General features: G+C 40.3%; 1 protein-coding gene across 1 annotated transcript in view; it reads left to right on the plus strand.

The window, feature by feature from the left end:
- The window catches only part of LOC126259225 (spermatogenesis-associated protein 7 homolog), a 107,178-nt gene that overhangs the window by 37,795 nt on the left and 51,102 nt on the right, over window positions 1-18,281 (plus strand). Inside the window, exons 4-6 of the mRNA XM_049955842.1 lie at window positions 1,035-1,218; window positions 2,565-2,777; window positions 13,403-13,540. Of these exons, the coding sequence (XP_049811799.1) occupies window positions 1,035-1,218; window positions 2,565-2,777; window positions 13,403-13,540 (535 nt within the window). The remainder of the gene's footprint in view (window positions 1-1,034; window positions 1,219-2,564; window positions 2,778-13,402; window positions 13,541-18,281) is intronic.

Here is an 18,281-nt window from a genome sequence, read left to right on the forward strand (position 1 = left end):
TAGGAATGGTAGAACGATGGGTTCGATGACGGTTTGGATGTACCGTGCACTATTCAGTGTCCCCTCGACGATCACCAGTGGTGTACGGCCAGTGTAGGAGATCGCTCCCCACACCATGATGCCGGGTGTTGGCCCTGTGTGCCTCGGTCGTATGCAGTCCTGATTGTGGCGCTCACCTGCACGGCGCCAAACACGCATACGACCATCATTGGCACCAAGGCAGAAGCGACTCTCATCACTGAAGACGACACGTCTCCATTCGTCCCTCCATTCACGCCTGTCGCGACACCACTGGAGGCGGGCTGCACGATGTTGGGGCGTGAGCGGAAGACGGCCTAACGGTGTGCGGGACCGTAGCCCAGCTTCATGGAGACGGTTGCGAATGGTCCTCGCCGATACCCCAGGAGCAACAGTGTCCCTAATTTGCTGGGAAGTGGCGGTGCGGTCCCCTACGGCACTGCGTAGGCTCCTACGGTCTTGGCGTGCATCCGTGCGTCGCTGCGGTCCGGTCCCAGGTCGACGGGCACGTGCACCTTCCGCCGACCACTGGCGACAACATCGATGTACTGTGGAGACCTCACGCCCCACGTGTTGAGCAATTCGGCGGTACGTCCGCCCGGCCTACCGCATGCCCACTATACGCCCTCGCTCAGAGTCCGTCAACTGCACATACGGTTCATGTCCACGCTGTCGCGGCATGCTACCAGTGTTAAAGACTGCGATGGAGCTCCGTATGCCACAGCAAACTGGCTGACACTGACGGCGGCGGTGCACAAATGCTGCGCAGCTAGCGCCATTCGACGGCCAACACTGCGGTTCCTGGTGTGTCCGCTGTGCCGTGCGTGTGATCATTGCTTGTACAGCCCTCTCGCAGTGTCCGGAGCAAGTATGGTGGGTCTGACACACCGGTGTCAATGTGTTCTTTTTTCCATTTCCAGGAGTGTATTTTGTTGTTACTAGTTACCAATTTACAGTAACTGCCATACATGCTTATGCACAACGTTATCTTGTACAGTACTTTGCTATGTTTTCAGAGAGCAACAAGAAGAGAGGCCTGTGCCTAATGCAAAGTGTAGGAGACCTTCCAAGAGCTGCAAGCATAACACACAGTCTACCATCAGTCTACAATGTAATGTTAAATGCTGCCATAATTCCATTACAAAATCTAAGACATGTTATAAAACATCAGAAAGGAATAGTATAAATATACATAAAAAGGTAATATATGTTAAGAATGCTACTTTAATTGATTATCAGAACTATGACAGAAAGGGGTTGACAGAATGATTCTTCCATGGTTCATCACATTGAGCAGGGATCTTTGTTGCCTATTCCTTAACCATCTATTATTCACCCTTCTGACTCAAACTCTACAATGAACTCTGCATTTGTGGAGGGATGGGAAGAGATGAGCGGTTAATTAAGAATTTTGTTCATGTCTTTCTTCCTTTTATTCTTCATGTAGGAGCACTCCTGTTCCTCTATCCTGTACTACTGTATAAAGTTTTCTCCCCTTCATTTTGCCTCAAACTTGTTGCTTTATCTGTTTTGTCACAAACACCAAAAAAATTCTGTGACTGCGGTTTTATGTGCCTGCATCGTTCATTTTTCAGTATATTTTTGCCAACATGAGATTTGTCTTTGATTGATTATACCATAAATGATGATGATTCAGTTTTGGGCACACTAAAAGTTGGTCATTGGGGCTCAAGCTTGAACAGCCATGAGCACTTAAATTTGAACTTGAATTCAGTTGTGTATTAACAGCCCCTGAAAAATGAGGTGCTAGTTCAACCATGTTAGAATTCTGAAGAATTTGTCATCAACTCCACAGCTTCCACTAGCCTTCATCAGAATGCTGACAAATTCTTTGATGGAAAGCGATTCTGTTTTATCATCAACACTATTCTTAGCAGCCCTAAACTGAGCAAAATGAGGAGAAATTTGGACTCCTATAACATTTACGTAGACGCATTTACCACTCCCTTCTGTTTTTGTGAGAGTAGTTCTTTAACTTCTTGATGAATCAGGATTAGCATCTTCTCTTCTTTCAAAATAAGAAACCTAGAAGCAAAACACAACCCCAAGCAAAGTGGAGTTTGCAAAGCATTTGATAACAGTTACTGTTTTATTGCTTGCTTAAGCTGGCACTGTCATAAACTAGGTAGTTCAGCCCCAAACCTCTGCCTCGACCAGTTCCTTACACAACCATAGTGCAAACCCCCCTCCCCCCCTCCTGAAACTGTCATATTGAAGTACCCACATAATATCATCTACAGGGTAGTTGGCAAAACGAGTCTTGTCTGTGATTATTGTGTCCACATATATTACAACAGTGATGTTCTTTTCGTGTTGTATTGAAAGAGTATGGCACAGGGATTACTTTAAAATGTAGACTTAAATTTAAAAAAATGTTTTCAGTGTACACAAAATACTTTGACTAAAAATTTTGCTGCCTGTTGTTGCCATTATCTTCAGTTACGTGGAAAACAATTGAAAGCTTTTACTTCAGTCTTTTACCTCTAATTTGTGGATTTTATATGTAAAATATTTCTGGTTTGCAGGAAAAAAGTTCCTTTGATATTATGGAGGTACACAGCAAAGATTTTATTTCACCCAGTAAACCATTCAAGCCAAGAATTCTTAAAACTGATGCCGAACCAAGAATTCGGAATCTAAGAGTTTACTACCCACCGAGGAAAAAAGTACATCACAAAAGAGTAATGACAGATGTAAAAGAGAATGACTTTGCAGAAGCCGATGAAGAGCGGTGTGAAGTACGTAAACCTTATTACATTTTTGTCATGGAGTTTTTCATAGGTAATGTGAAAAACAATACAGCCTTTAACAACTCTCATCTGTAAGCTGACCTGCATTGTCTTCTATTGAATGAATGTGTGCTCCTGAGGCATTTATATATTAATTACTTACTTATATTACTTACTTGTATTACTTACTTACTCACCATATAGCAGAGATGCTGAGTCATAGATAGGCACAACAAAAACAGTCAGAAAATGACCTTTCAGCCAACAAGGCCTTCGTTGGTGATAGAACATGCGCATGCACACGCACGCACGCACACACACACACACACACACACACACACACACACACACAGTCTCTGGCCTCGGCAGCCAGGGAGTGGCTGAGGCCAGAGACTGTGGTCGTGTGTGTGTGTGTGTGTGTGTGTGTGTGTGTGTGTGTGTGTGTTCTCTCCAATGAAGGCCTTGTTGGCAGGAACCTTATTTTCTGACAGTCTTCTTGTTGTGTCTATCTGTGACTCAGCATCTCTGCTATATGGTGAGTAGCAACAATCCTTTTCATAATATTGTTATATTCCATCCAGGATTTTCCATTGTTGAATTTTACTTAACACTTTGCCATCCGCCCGTCTCATACAAATTTATTCGCTTTTGCCGTCTGCATGTCTCGTACAAATGTATTCACTTGGTGCCGGCAGCGTTAATTCGGATTACTTGGTTTTACGCCAGCCGTTCTTGGCATTGTCAGCAGATTATAGATTGTTAAGTTTTACTAATCTCATCATTAGTTGTCATAAATTCACAACCCTGTTATCCTACTTTCATGAAATTTCGAAGATATACATATGTAAATAAATACAAAATTTGTTTGTTGCATATATTTGTTTATTTGCATTGTCTTTGGTACTTAGTATTTCTCTTTCGTATGATATGCAGCAAAACAGTCTCCAAGATGTAATGCAACTCCACAAGGCCTGCACATTAAGTTTGTTTTTCTCCTTTTTTTTATTTTTGGAACATACATGGCAGTTCCTTTATTTTCATTTATTCATTTCAGAAATAAGTATTAGCTGGTGTTGCTTTATGTGACCAGAAAGTCTGTCAGCTGGATCATGATGAGACGTACGCGATGTAGTGGCAACCCCCAAGTTTTGCTCAGATGCAGGTGCATGGTCTTTTATCTACGAATCAGACGCTTTGAATAAAAAATCATGATGTCGGAGACTCTTGTATTCTGTATTGAAATATTGCCATGTACGGAAGTATTAAATAATGCGCAATTTAGGAGGTACATGCAAACATTTTTTGACCATTTTAAAGTTTTTCTATATGTAGGGTAATACGAGGGTTGTACCAAAAGTGAGGTTTCTAATGAGCTACAGCCTTGAGGGAATTTGCTAGGCTAAATCTGACAACAGGGCCGTGTGCAGTGGTTTCCCCACTCTCGAGCCCATCAGTCCGTGATTCGCTATGTCGCTCAGTGTTGGCTTGGCAGCTATCAGAGATGGAAGTGTTGATCACCGCTCCTGTCAAGTGTGAGTTTCGAGCTGTACTCTGGTTTCTCCACGCAAGGAAGTTACTGCCCGTGGAGATTCATTGGCAACTGACTGAAGTTTACGGTGAAGAGGGCATGTCCTTTTAGCATGTCCACAAATGGTGCAGGGCTTTTGCTGAGGGTCGCTTGGAAGTTCATGATGAAGAACGGAGTGGAAGACCACTGGTTTTGGATGCAATTGTTCATAAGGTCAACAGTGAGCTGCTCAAAGATCGGAGGGTCACTGTCCATGAACTTGTTGAATGCAATTCCTGAAGCTTCCCACTGCACAATTGAAAGAACTTTAACAGAAACATTGGGTTATGGCAAGGTGTGTGCTCGCTGGGTCTCCCGGATGCTGACTGATGGATACAAGGAGCAATGCCTTGACTGTGCTCGCAGGTTCTTTCAACAGTGTGAGGGGGGAGGCAACAAGGAGACATTGTTGGACTCTTTCATCACGGGAGATAAAGTATGGGTGTTTCATACCCCCCACCCCGGTACAAAACAACAATCTCTTCAGTGGCGTCACTCTGGTTCCCCGCCACTTAAGAAATTCCAACAAACGCAGTCGGCAGTAAAGGTTATGTCGACTGTGTTTTGGGATCAGAAGGGCGTACTCCTCATTGATTTCATACAACCTGGGACATCAGTAAACTCAAACAGATATTGTGAAACATTCACTAAACTCCGGTGAGCAATTCAGAATCGCCAGAGAGGACGACTGATGGAGGGAGTAGTGCTTCTACGTGACAATGCTCGATCCCACGTCGCTTGTCAAACACAGGAGCTTTTGAAGAAATTTGGGTGGACAGTTATGCCCCATCCCCCGTATAGCCCGGACTTAACCCCCAGCGATTATCACCTCTGCCCCAAGCTGAAGGAACACAGGTGGCAAACACTTCAAGAGCGATGGTGAAGTCCAATTGGAGGTCACACGCCTCCTCAATGGGTTGGCAGGAGGCTTCTTCAACTTAGGAATACAAAAGCTGAAGCACTGTCTTCAAAAGTGTGTCGAAAAAAATGGAGACTATGTTGAAAAATAGACAAAAGTGTAAACTTTTCAACAATGTATAAATTAATAACAATAAACAATGTCTTCTGTTTGTAAAAAATATGGGAACATTACTTTTGTTACAACCCTCATAACTTAAATATTGGTCTGCCCGATCCATTCTTTCATATATTAGTTGTAGTCTAATATACTTTCAGGTTTTTTATTGTGTAAGTGATTTTTCTACATTTTCTTTGAGTGTCAGTCAAAGTGGCATTATGTATTGTAGAGATCATTTGTATTGTTTTAGTTTTCGAAGGTCTCCATACCTGCGTGAGTACTTCATCTTTCCACTGACGACAAGCTTCAAACACATTGACATTTGCGTTTTCTGGAAATCCTCTATTTTGCCGTATCGTTCCACAAACTTAATTTTCTTTTTGAGTAACTTCTCTGCAAGTTCTACTCTGTTATAATAATTATCCATGTTGAGGTGCTGCCACTTTCCATAAGAAGGTGTCAATAGTTCCATCACTGTTTTTGCTAAAAGCTGTCCAGTGCCGGAATATATCTTGAATGGGGAAATGTATCCTGTACTCCAATCACACAGCATCCGAATGAGCATGCCATATTTTGTAATTTTCGATGGATAGTAAACTTTAAAATTTAACTCTCCATGCCATAGTATCATTCCTTCATCAGTTGAGATGTTTTGACTTAGATTAAAAGTTTCTTTAAACTTTTTGGAAAAATAATCAATTACAAATTGCACTTTGAAAAGCCAGTCGGCATCATCTTGCTTATTGTTGTCGGAAAAATGAAAAAAATGATAATATTTGTCTGAATCAGTTGTGGGACATCGTTTTGCGAAATATCAGTGTGTCTATCTATGGATTTGATGACCAATAATCATCGATCCTTGCTTTTTTTACAATTCCTTAAGGATAGCAAGCCCAAACCATTTTCTAAGTTCGGGTCCTGTAATGTCGACAAATTTGGCATTTTTTTTAAAATCCAGTTTCCTTCTATTGCAATTTTGACTGTAGTACTTGTTGGTTTCATTGCTAATATATTCAAATAGGTCATTCCCAATATATAATTCTAAAATATCCTCAATGGTCTGTGTATCTTTGGGAACTATGTTTGGACCCGGAGATCCTTCAAATTTATTATTGGGCCTCGGTAAATCAAAGTCTGACCACTGTGCACTGTCTTCTTCGTCGGATTCATCCAAATCAGTTGGCAACCATAGTGTTCACCGAATTCTCCTTGGACATATTTCACTATTTTCTGACGATTCTGCTTCACTTTGTCAGTCAGAGTGCAGATTTAATAGTTTCTATATTGGATCCTAAACAACATGTATCAAAAATGTTCAAATAGTTTTACTTAGTATTGATGAGGTCTCTGCAAATAATATCATCACTTACAATAAACAGAATTTATGAGTTCTGATTTTGAGCAAGCTAAATATTCCCTATGATGCACTCACTCTTTGTTAGTTTGTCCAACTTTTATTTGCAAACTACCCATTACTTTAGCATTTTAGGTTCGTATTACAGAAATGTCCGAAATCGCGCTTGCATATCTGAAGTCTTTAAGCTCCTAAACAACCTTTTAAAATGGAAAATGTTTGTGTGTTTACTCAACTTGGAGTAACTGCATGTGTAACAAATTGTCGTTGTTGTGCACTTGAACAACATAGTATTTTACTAGGCGCATAGTCCTATTGGAGTTGGCATGCCCTTGCCTTCCTCTAAGCCCCTCCCTCCCTCCCTCTCCAGATGTGATACACTGATGAGCATAAATATTACATAACCCTTTCTGGTTACCTCAGTGGGAATAATTTTAGCATTGAGATTGCCCTATGCTTACCATGAACTGTATGTTGTATGTATTATCTCCTGCTGTTGACACCAGACCTAGATTAAATACTAGATAGATATTTTTTTTAGGGTTTTCAATGGACCTGTGCAGAAAATTTTAATTGAGGTAAAAGAGAGAACATGTATTCTGTGTAACTTTAAACAGTTAATTACACTGATGAACAAGAATACCTGGTGCTTCTTAGCATGCTTGAATTATTTTGGAAATAGGGGAGTTTATAACATTGCTGGACATTTATTAGAAATGCTGCTGCTACAGCAGTTACCATCCAGATCCTTTATTCAGCTCTGCTGACTCTAATGACCTCTATTTCGATAGGATATTAAACTGTAAGCTTCCTTTATCTAGCTCCGGGTTAGCAAGCAAATATTATACCTGCATTCTGCTGAGCTGGGTCATTAGGTTCTAGTGTGTAGTTGTTGTTTTCTGGTGATGGCTGTTGACTGACCTTTCCAGCAAAGATTTGAACTGTCTCCCACAGCCTCAGATGAAAGACTCTTCCAGTCCACAAATTACGGCAGAATATCTGTCAATTTTATTTCCCATGTCTATGTAAAAACTTTGTGTACTCTTTCTTTCCTCACTTAAGACAAGGGCTTTGGTTAGCTTTATTATGATTGGCTGAGTTCGTGATTGCTACCCACCGATCACTGTACTAAGAACATCTCTCCCTCTCCTTTCTCCTTCACTTTATCAATTTCCTTCTTGGTTTTCTTCTCCAACGTGCAGTGGGAGCATCTCACATTCCGTGTACTACAAAATTAGCAACTGCATAACGAATGTGTAGGCACCAGTTCATCACCCTCTGCATGTTAATATTGTTTACTTGTAAATGCGTGCAAACACTTCAAAGCACAGCCAAGGGACACTCAGCGACTATCTCAAAATATGTCACTCTGAGGGTGTGTGTCGCCGACAGCATGATGAATTGAGTCTGTTCACCTTCCTGGAATATCAACTGGCCAGCAGGGGGGCTTGGGAACATGTATGTATGCTAAGGTTGGCCTTATGTGTTAGGCTGGTTTGTTGTGCATACACTTCAAATTATGACCATGTGCTTATAGCTTATTGGTCCACATTTGGAACACAATACAGAAGTGGTTCAGCATGACATGGATTCGACAAATCCTTGGCCAGTTTCCAGTGGTATGCTACACCAGAGGTTATGCAATTCCCTTAAATTACAGGCTGGTGGATTTTGGATGCAGAACTGACACCTGAGAGTATCCCAGAAGCATACTATCCGTAGAGTTTTAGATCAGGTGAATTTTGGAGCCTAAGTATCAACATAGATTCAGTAATACCTTTTTCAACCCACTTTAGCATAGTTCTGGTCTTATGGTGTGAAAAGCTAACTAGCTTGAAGATGATATTACCATTTGGGAAGGTATCGAGTGTGAAGGGAAGCAGGTAGTCTGCAATAATGTTCGTGTAATCAACAGCTCTCATAGTGCTCTCTGTTGCCAATACAGGTTTCATGGAGACCCAGGCGAATGTCCCCCTTAGCACAATACTGCTCCCACTGGCTTATGACAGTGGCACATTGCAAGTTTTGAGGAGCTGTTTGCCTGAATGGTGGCATAATTGGATACAACTATTAACCTGGTGTAATAAAAAATGTGATTCATCCGAGCAGGTGACACATTCCCATTGACCCTTGGTCCAATCGTCATGGTCCTGATTTAATAGACACTGTCGTTGGGTAATATGGTTACACACAGGGGTCGTCTGCCTGTAGATGCCCCAAGTCCAACAAATTGCACTCAGTGATGTACTCCAAAACACTTATGACTGACCTGCATTGTACTCTGCCATCAGACCTGCTGCAGATCGTCAACTATCCTGCTTTACAGAGTGGGCAAGCATCTGACCTACACATTCTTTGATTAGGCTTTGACGTCCAATGCCTTGTCGTCTAAACATGATCTTTCTATCCTTGAACTACTTTCCATTGATGCTAATAACAGTAGCCTGTGAACAGCCAACCAGCTTTGCCATTTCCGAGGTGTTTGTTCCCAAATACCAGGCCATAACATGCTGCCCTTTGCCAGAGTTGCTTATGCTAGCAGATTTCCCTCCTTTGTGGCCTGTCTCTTTGCTAGAATGATTCCTCATTTGTGTCTGCTCCATACCTTTCTTTACCACATTATGTGCCACAATACCATCAGATAGCATTCAGTCCTGTGGTGAGAAGTGGTCATAATGTTTTGCCTTATCACTGTACAGTTTTGTTCTTAATCAGGCATTTGATTATGTTTAATGAATAACAATTTTTTTTAAATTCAGAATTTTCTCAGACCAGTCACAAAAGTAGTCATTATCCATCAGCAATTTGCTGAAAAGCTTTGTACTGAATTCCCACTACAACAACATTTCAGTTGTAATATTTCAGCAGACTATTTAAAATCTCAGAGATTCAGACCAGAGTTTTGCATCTTCTGTGCTGCAATTGTGGTTCGCAATTAAATGGTGATTATGATTTACTTGATTTGGATTATCATAGCCTCTTCTACGTAACATGTAAAATCAGGGAAAAGCAACCAGTTGGCCATAGCGGACTGGTATTGTGAAGCACAGAAACATGTAACAGAAAATGACATTTGTTATAGCTTCACTTCATTTCTGTTTAAGCAATTTTAGAAGTCACAGACTACACTCTATTGAAAACTGAGATTGTGGAAGATTAAAATTCATATAGCAGGAGGAAAGTAAACAGAACATCACTCACGGCAGTGGTTAACTGAATTTTCAAAAAAATGCAGCGAAAAATATATAAAATAGGCATTCCAGCCCTAGCTGCTGGAGTTGGTGGTCACATGTGCATGAGGTGTGCTTGCTTGTATGTATAAATGGTGTGTTTCTCTTTTGCTGATGAAGGCTGTGACCGAAAGCTGTATGTGATCAAAAGTATCCAGACACCCCCAAAAACATATGTTTTCATGTTAGGTGCATTGTGTCGCCACCTACTGCCAGGTACTTCATATCAGCGACCTCTGTAGTCATTAGATATCATGAGAGAGCAGAATGGTGCGTTCCGCGGAACTCACTTGCTTCGAATGTGGTCAGATGATTGGGTGTCACTTGTGTCATATGTCTGTACGCGAGATTTCCACACTCCTAAACATCCCTAGATCCAGTGTTTCCAATGTGATAGTGAAATGGAAACGTGAAGGGCCACCTACAGCTCAAAAGCGTACAAGCCGACCTTGTCTGTTGACGGGCAGAGACTGCCAACAGTTGAAGAGGGTCGTAACGTGTAACAGGCAGATATCTATCCAGATCATCACACAGGAATTCCAAACTGCATCAGGATCCACTGCAAATGCTATGACAGTTAGGCAGGAGGTGAGAAAATTCAATTTCATGCTCGAGCGGCTGCTCATAAGCCACACATCACGCCGGTAAATGCCAAATGACACGTCGCTTGGTGCAAGGAGCATAAATATTGGGCGATTGAACAGTGGAAAAATGTTGTGTGGAGTTACGAATCATGGTACAAAATGTGGCAGTCTGATCTCAGGGTGTGGGTATGGCGAATGCTTAGTGAACGTCATCTGCCAGCGTGTGTAGTGCCAACAGTAAAATTCAGAGGTCGTGGCGTTACAGTGAGGTCTGTTTTTCATGGAAGGGGCTGGTACCCCTTGTTGTTTTGCATGGCACTATCACAGCACAAGCCTACATTGATGTTATAAGCACCTTCTTGCTTTCCACTGTTGAAGAGCAATTCGAGAATGGCGATTGCATCTTTTAACACAATCAAGCACCTGTTCATAATACACCGGCCAGTGGCAGAGTGGTTACACGACAATAACCTCCCTGTAATGGACTGGCCTGCACAGAGTCCTGACCTGAATCCTATAGAACACCTTTGGGATGTTCTGGAATGCCAACTTCATGCCAGGCCTTACCAACCAGTATCGATACATCTCCTCAGTGCAGCACTCCATGAAGAATGGGCTGTCATTCCCCAAGAAACCTTCCAGCACCTGATTGAACGTATGTCTGTGAGAGTAGAAGCTGTCACCGAGGCTAAGGGTGGGCCAACACCGTATTGAATTCCAGAATTACCGATGGAGGACGCCACGAACTTGTAAGTCATTTTCAGCCAGGTGCCCAGAAACTTTTGATCACATAGTGTATGTGTCTTTTTAATTGATTGTGTTCTTTACGGTAAGTAGCAGTTTATCTTTTCCTATATTGTTGATATGAAATGTACACATGTTTAAGTCTATTACTATCCTGATATCTCACAAATGTTGTCCACCTGCACCCTCCTTTGCACCCAATCCTCCAAATTCCTCCAACACTATTGCTATTCCTCCAGTGTTCTCTCTTGCTGTGCTCTTCTGAATCAATTTACTTCCCGTTGTTTTCTTCCGCTGGCCCCATTTTACATATGTAATTGTTTTCCTTGCATCCTCACTCTCCTATTACCTGATTCTTTGCTGAATTTGTGTTGAATTACCTGTATTAGCTCACTCTTCATTCTTGATCATCCCCTAATCACATTACAATGTTGAGGCTGTAGCAGTTGTGAAGTCTACAAGATTGTTCATCATTTGAATATTTTATAGTGGTTGTTGGTGTGTCTTCCTTAAAATGCCACATTTTATGTTTTGGGATAAATTGTTCTTGTAACAATTAATGAAAGTTAAGTAAGCTATTTTACAGTACAAATATTATCATTTCTGCTGAAACATCTCTGTCAGTGAAGTTAAAAACCGTTCTTTTCGTACTTTCATTTATGAAGATAACTTTATCTGTACGTGAACATTCAGAAATGGATCAGGAATTTAACTGCACAGTTTCTTGAAGTTTTCAACTTAAATATTCTGTCCTTGGGCATTAGTTATTCTGACAAATTTACCAACAGCAAGATCATAATCACACTCAACAACATGTAAACTGCCGATATTGTTGTATGTACATCAAACACAAGACAGAAGAATGTGTGTGAATGTTGTGTCATTTTATTGTTGAGCAACTAATGCTGCACTGTTGTTACATGAGTAATTATGAGAAAAATAGTGAAGTATTTCAAAATTATTTGTAAACTAGGACTGTTTTACAATATTTTAATGATTTAAAATTTGTAAACACACAAACTAATTGCAAAGCGTGGTTGATCATTTTACACAAGATGACTTATTCAAGCTTACTTATGAAATACTGCTTCAGACAAATGATGACCATTGTGGCTACGCAATAACTGAGGCATTTCACCCAGTTTTTTGAACACATATTTGTAATTGGAATTCTGGAAATTTCATTGTGAATTCCATCGTTTAACTGTTAAAAGCTTCTTGTCCAGGGAGGGAGTGCACTCTCACTTCAAATAACCACATAAATACAAGTCTGGCATGGTTAAATCAGTTGAATTAGGTGGCCATTCAACACGAGCATGTTTGGAAATTATGTGGTTACCATATGTTTCATGGAGAACTTGCAAGGTCTTGTTGGATGTTTGGCATGTCGCGCTATCTTGTTGGAACCAAGTTTTTGTAACGAATGACTGGGACTTGCCGGTAAACTACTACACATGTATTTTGAGATTTCTGATGGTTTTCTGGGGGCCAGTTGACTTTCGATTCAATGCACTGACAGTTGCATGGAAGTTTCTTGTCAATCTCAATATTGTTCCATGAACAGCAATTGGATATCGCAGCTGAATCCTGAAATTTGTAGGAAAGGCACGTTGGATTCACCGTAACGAAAATAGCACACCACTGCAAATGCATGCTGTTGCTTCTACCAGTAGAAGCTGATTACTGACCTGCATATGGGATGAAACTTGGCACTCTGCAGTACTAATGGACAGTGCCACCATTGCTGTATCTTGTTTTTAACACATATTATTCAAATTTGAAATCATCAAAACATTGTGAAACATCCTGTACATTAAAAATAAAATAATAGCCTGACTTCTGACTAATCTATGAAAGACCTAAAGGAGGCAAGAAGTAATCATATATTTACGTTTATATTAATGGATATCTTGAAAATTTTGTAGCTCACTTTGGGGAGTTCAGAAAGCAGCTATTAAAATTAAAGCTGGACCTGTAAAAAATTATCATCCTCGAATACAGGGGATTTACAAGAATTTTCAAGCGTTCTCTTTAACATGTTATGTGTCCTTTATCGGCATTATTTTGTTATCAAGACATTATTCTTGAACAATGATTTAAAACAAATGTGTTTATTTAAAATTAATTTATATTCAAGGTGGTAGACCAGATTTCGACTCAGACTTCAGCTTATTCCGCAGATTCTGATTCTCAAAGCAATTGGAATGCAGATCAAGAAGTACAGTTCCTGCCAAATTACACATTCAGGAAAGGAAAGGGAAAAGTGGCAAGTGAGGTATTTTATCTCCAGTTCTTCATTATTACGTTTAGTGGATATTTTATAGTGCCTGCATTACTGTATTGCATTATGTTAATGTTTCAATCCCAAATGAATGAAAAAGAAAAGCTGAAGTAATTTTTGTCTTCATAGGAAATCTGTCAATTATTGAAACTTTTTCATGTTACCATGGCATGTTCATTTGATTTGGATATTTATTCTTAAACAACACAAAGAAATTTAGAAATATGATCTGCTAATTTAATCATTTTAGTACCACACATTTCCCTGTGTTGTAAAAACTGAAATGATGTGTCCAAAAAAACAGACATCACGCATTCATATAATTAATTCGTCATGTTCTAACATGTCCAAAAGAAGAGACACCATGCATTCATACAAGGTGCGGCAGAACTGACTAAGCAGTTTTAAGGAGCAATATAAAGTAAATCTGGATGTATAGAGAAAAAATGTTTTTATTTTCTAAATTAGTACAATATACCATTTTACATTCATTTAGTTTTGAAAATAATGTCCTCAAATTGGTGGCCGTTAGCATCAATACATTGTTGCAGACGATCCATGAAGTTTCGAGCAGCTCTTGCACACATATCGCAGGGTATGGCATTCACTTCATCAGTAATCCGCTCTTTTAACTCTGGTAGGGTGTGAGGGCAGCTTTTGAAAACCTTTTCCTTCAGATATCCCCAAAGAAAGTAGTCACAAATGCTCAAATCTGGTGACCGCACAGTCCACCTGACATCACCCCTCAAAGAGACCAGCCGTCACAGAAACATTTCTCTCAAAACAGCAAGTGAAATTCGAGCTGTATGAGCAGTAGCTCCATCCTGTTAGAACCACAAGTCCCCCAGTCCATGTTCTTCAACAATATCATCCATTCTGGGTTGCAGAAAATTTTGCAACATTGAAACATAATGTGTGGAATTCACTGTCACTGTCACTTCTTCCTCCTCAAAAAAGTAAGGGCCTACCATGCACAAATTGTGATATGGCACACCACATTGTCACTTCAGGAGAATGTTGCGGTCTTTCATGAATAATTTGGGGTTTATTTTCACCCCAGTAGCGAAAGTTTTGCTTATTAATGCACCCACTAAGATGAAAATGTGCCTTGTCACTACTGAAGAAAGCTGCATTTGGAGAGATCTGAGCAACCATTGGCTCTTACAGATTTTGACAGTTGGCGTAGTCTGCTGGGTGTAGTTCTTGAGCAATCACTATTTTGAAAGGATGGAACTTCAAATCGCATTGCAGAATTATTCTCAAACTGCGGTCTTAAATCCCAAATGCAACAGCATGTCATCGAACAGAACGTTGCGGCGGTTGTTGAATTGCTGTTCTCACCCGCTGCACATTTCCTGGCATTCTGATGGATCTGCGTCGGCCATGTGTATCTATTCTTAGTGTGCTACCAGTTTCCTACAACTGCCGATCCCAAGACCAAATTGTGTTTGCATTAGGAATGGCATTTTTGTGTGGAATGTTGAACTGTCGCCAAAAAGCTCGTTGTGTAGCAATCATAGAACTGTTGTTTTCATAATAACTGTGAATGGCAAAGCCATGATGTGCACTGGTCCAGACTGTGTTGTTTACTGAAATGGGGTCAACGACTGAACAAAGGCAGACCACGCGCAACTGCCTACCCCCACCACAGCCCCAGCGGTAATCACTAGAAACTGCTTAGTTGGTTCTGCCGCACCCTTTATAATTAATATGTCTTGATTGGCAATGAATCCACCACCTTCAGTGCCAATGCACAATAACGTTCGACCTTCTGTGGGAATCTCAAAGTAGCGAACAAGGAGGACATGGACATGGGCTCTGGATAGGTGACACTAGGTGGGAATGTGGGTTGGCTGAGGGACTTCAGAGATAGTCTATGCAATTGCAATAAGCACTATGTCTGGTTGTCATAGTGGTTAACTGGCATAGTGATTAACGTAAGTGCCTAGTTAGTGGGAGATCCGGGTTTCAAACCTCGGTCCTGCACACATTTTCACTTGTTGCGACTGTTTCTGTACAAATTCCAGATGCAGCTGACATTAGTAGTGTCTTCCCTTTCCTTTCTGCCCCATCCACCTTCAATTTACATAATAATTATCAACATTCTATCATATAAGATGTGGACAATTGCCCATCAAAGATTATAGAGTGGCTACACAGGAGGCACTGCATGTCAGCTACGTTCTGTTAGAAGCTAGTGGATTATTTTCAAGGAAATGCCCAAATACAGCCACCCACAACTATGAAGTGTGCTATTTAAATAAGTACCATGTTTATATATGGCCACTGCAATGCTGCTGTTGGCAGTCTGTACATGCTCGCTGAGTACTTGAATCTACTGGCTGGCCACAGATGCCATAATGGAACCATTCATCTTTTTGGGTGTTTATTTGTGCTTCTGTAAAGTATTACACTTAATTGAAAATCCCACTGAGTGTGAAATACATGTAGTGATTTGTTTTATGTATGTAAAAGAAGTGAATATGATCAAAATGCATCGACACAGTTTCTGGAGAAAACACTATGGGTGATGAAATGGTAAGAAAATAGGTTCGGGTATTTAAAGATATTCATGACAAAGTCCAAAGTGGGTGACCATCTATTGTCTCTTATGACTTGGAGTAGAAAGTTGTATGCAAATTTATATGAAAACAGGTCCTTTAGGATTTCGTCCTTTCCTGAAGTTTTAAGGGGGGGGGGGGGGGGGCATTTAGGCAACCAGCACAACAACATTGATGATGATGTCAAAATGACTCTTCAGCAGTGGTGTCAAACGAGGCACCAGTTTCTTATGTAAATGGAATTCTGAAGTTGTTCATTGTGATTACAGCCTTAGTAGTGATTGTTATGTTAAAAAATATGTGATATTTTCTTTCATGTAACAAGAAAATTGTGTAAAAAAAAAAAAGATAAAAAAAGAAAAAGAAAACACCCCAAGTGCATGTTGCTGATCAGTCATAACTATGGTGAGAATTGTTTCCTGGCTGCATGATGAGTTGGGCTGAAGTTTGTATGCCTATATTATATCAGATGTAGATAGGTGTTTTCCAAACTTTTCCTATGGTTGTTCATAGTCTCCAGCTATAATAGTGTAACTCCATTCATTTTGGCCAAATTGATAGTATTTAATCTGGACTAAGGGTATTGAGTCATGTTTTGTTTCTAGTGATGTGTTGAGTTCATTTCTAAAATCTTATTCTGTTCTGTTGTCTGAAGACTAACATTTGGAGCAGAAAGGGTATCTGTGAACTTATATTGGATTTCTGCACAGTGTAATGACCGAAAACTGCTTTCTGCTTGTTGCAATTCAGCTAGATGTATATGGCGACTCAATGACAGCCTTCATTTCAGCAATAATGTTTTCGATGCAGTTAGATTGAAATGTGAGTTTAATAACTGATACTGTGTTGCTTGATGATTAGATTTCTTTGTGCTGAGAAATTGACACTACGCACAAACAGTTGGTAAGTAGTGATGATGACACAAGTACTTTAATAAGGAATTAGTCACAGAATGATGTAGCGCACAAAATTTGTGCCCCTGTACACATAAATATGCTCACGAGGAGGAAACCACCAATCAGTTACTTGCATTGAACTGGAATTACATATTAGTCAGACAGGATACACTTCTCCACCACCTCGCTACCTACTTAGGTCTACATTAATCTAAATTATCATAATTTACAGGGAAAAAGATGACCACCACCTCTGCATAGCAATCATCCTTTCTTCAGGAAAGTCGTATCAAATTATTGGTTTTAGAGAATAGTGCCAACTTTCTATATACTGAAGAAGCTGAAAATCTTATTTAATAGGAACACTAATGTTAACTAGAGTTTACATTCCCAACTCCTGCTATTATGATAAATTATGGGAGGGGCTACTAACTGTGTTATTTCATTTTTGAGGCTCAGAATTTTAAACTCCATTGTCAGGCTGGAACAGGAATGCAATAGTTTGTTTGGAAATTATTTTTATTTCTAATATTGTATTTGTAAGTTTCCCAGTTATTCTTAAATTCTCCTTTTTTACTATTATTAACCGCAAATACCATTAGCGAGTAAATGTATTGGCATATGAGTGCAAAAATGCAAAGGTCCTTGAAGGGTCTTCTGCAAGATGTTTGGTTATCAATGTCACTTAACATTCTTTCTGCACACCTCTGTGCAAAAGATACTTTTTTGATTTCCTTTTAAGCTGTACTGAGTGAAAGTGTGCAACCAAACCTCTGTGGAGATCAAAACACTGTGAGAAACATCTACATGCAAAACCAATAGAGCTGAGCTTTCTGGCTAACTTAATCCTCATGGTGGTGGCCCCTCAGTTCGTTATGCGTGTGGGTGCATAGAAATTTCACACAAGGAGTTTCATTTGACTGATTTGGGTTGGGAAAATCAAGTCCAGTGTTTAGTAAACCCTCATCACCAGTTTTGTAAAGGCCTCATCGCTACTGCTATGGAGGCCGAGTTGCCACTGTTGTTATGGCAGGCCTAGTCTGTGAGTTTGTGAAGTGGCTTCTGGTGCAGTACACTGCTAAGACAATTTCTCGCTCCCACTATTACACAGCCTCAGGATTGGGTAACAGGATGAGAGCATGAAAGTTCTGCAACACTCAAACAAATTAGTAACAAAGTCAGACAAATGAATTAAAAAGGTTTACTTATCGTTGTGACTTGTTGAACAATTAAATCTGCAACACTGCATGTAATATAACTCAAGAAAAGGCCCTCAGT

Source organism: Schistocerca nitens, chromosome 1 (assembly GCF_023898315.1).
Source record: "Schistocerca nitens isolate TAMUIC-IGC-003100 chromosome 1, iqSchNite1.1, whole genome shotgun sequence".
Lineage (NCBI taxonomy): Eukaryota > Metazoa > Arthropoda > Insecta > Orthoptera > Acrididae > Schistocerca > Schistocerca nitens.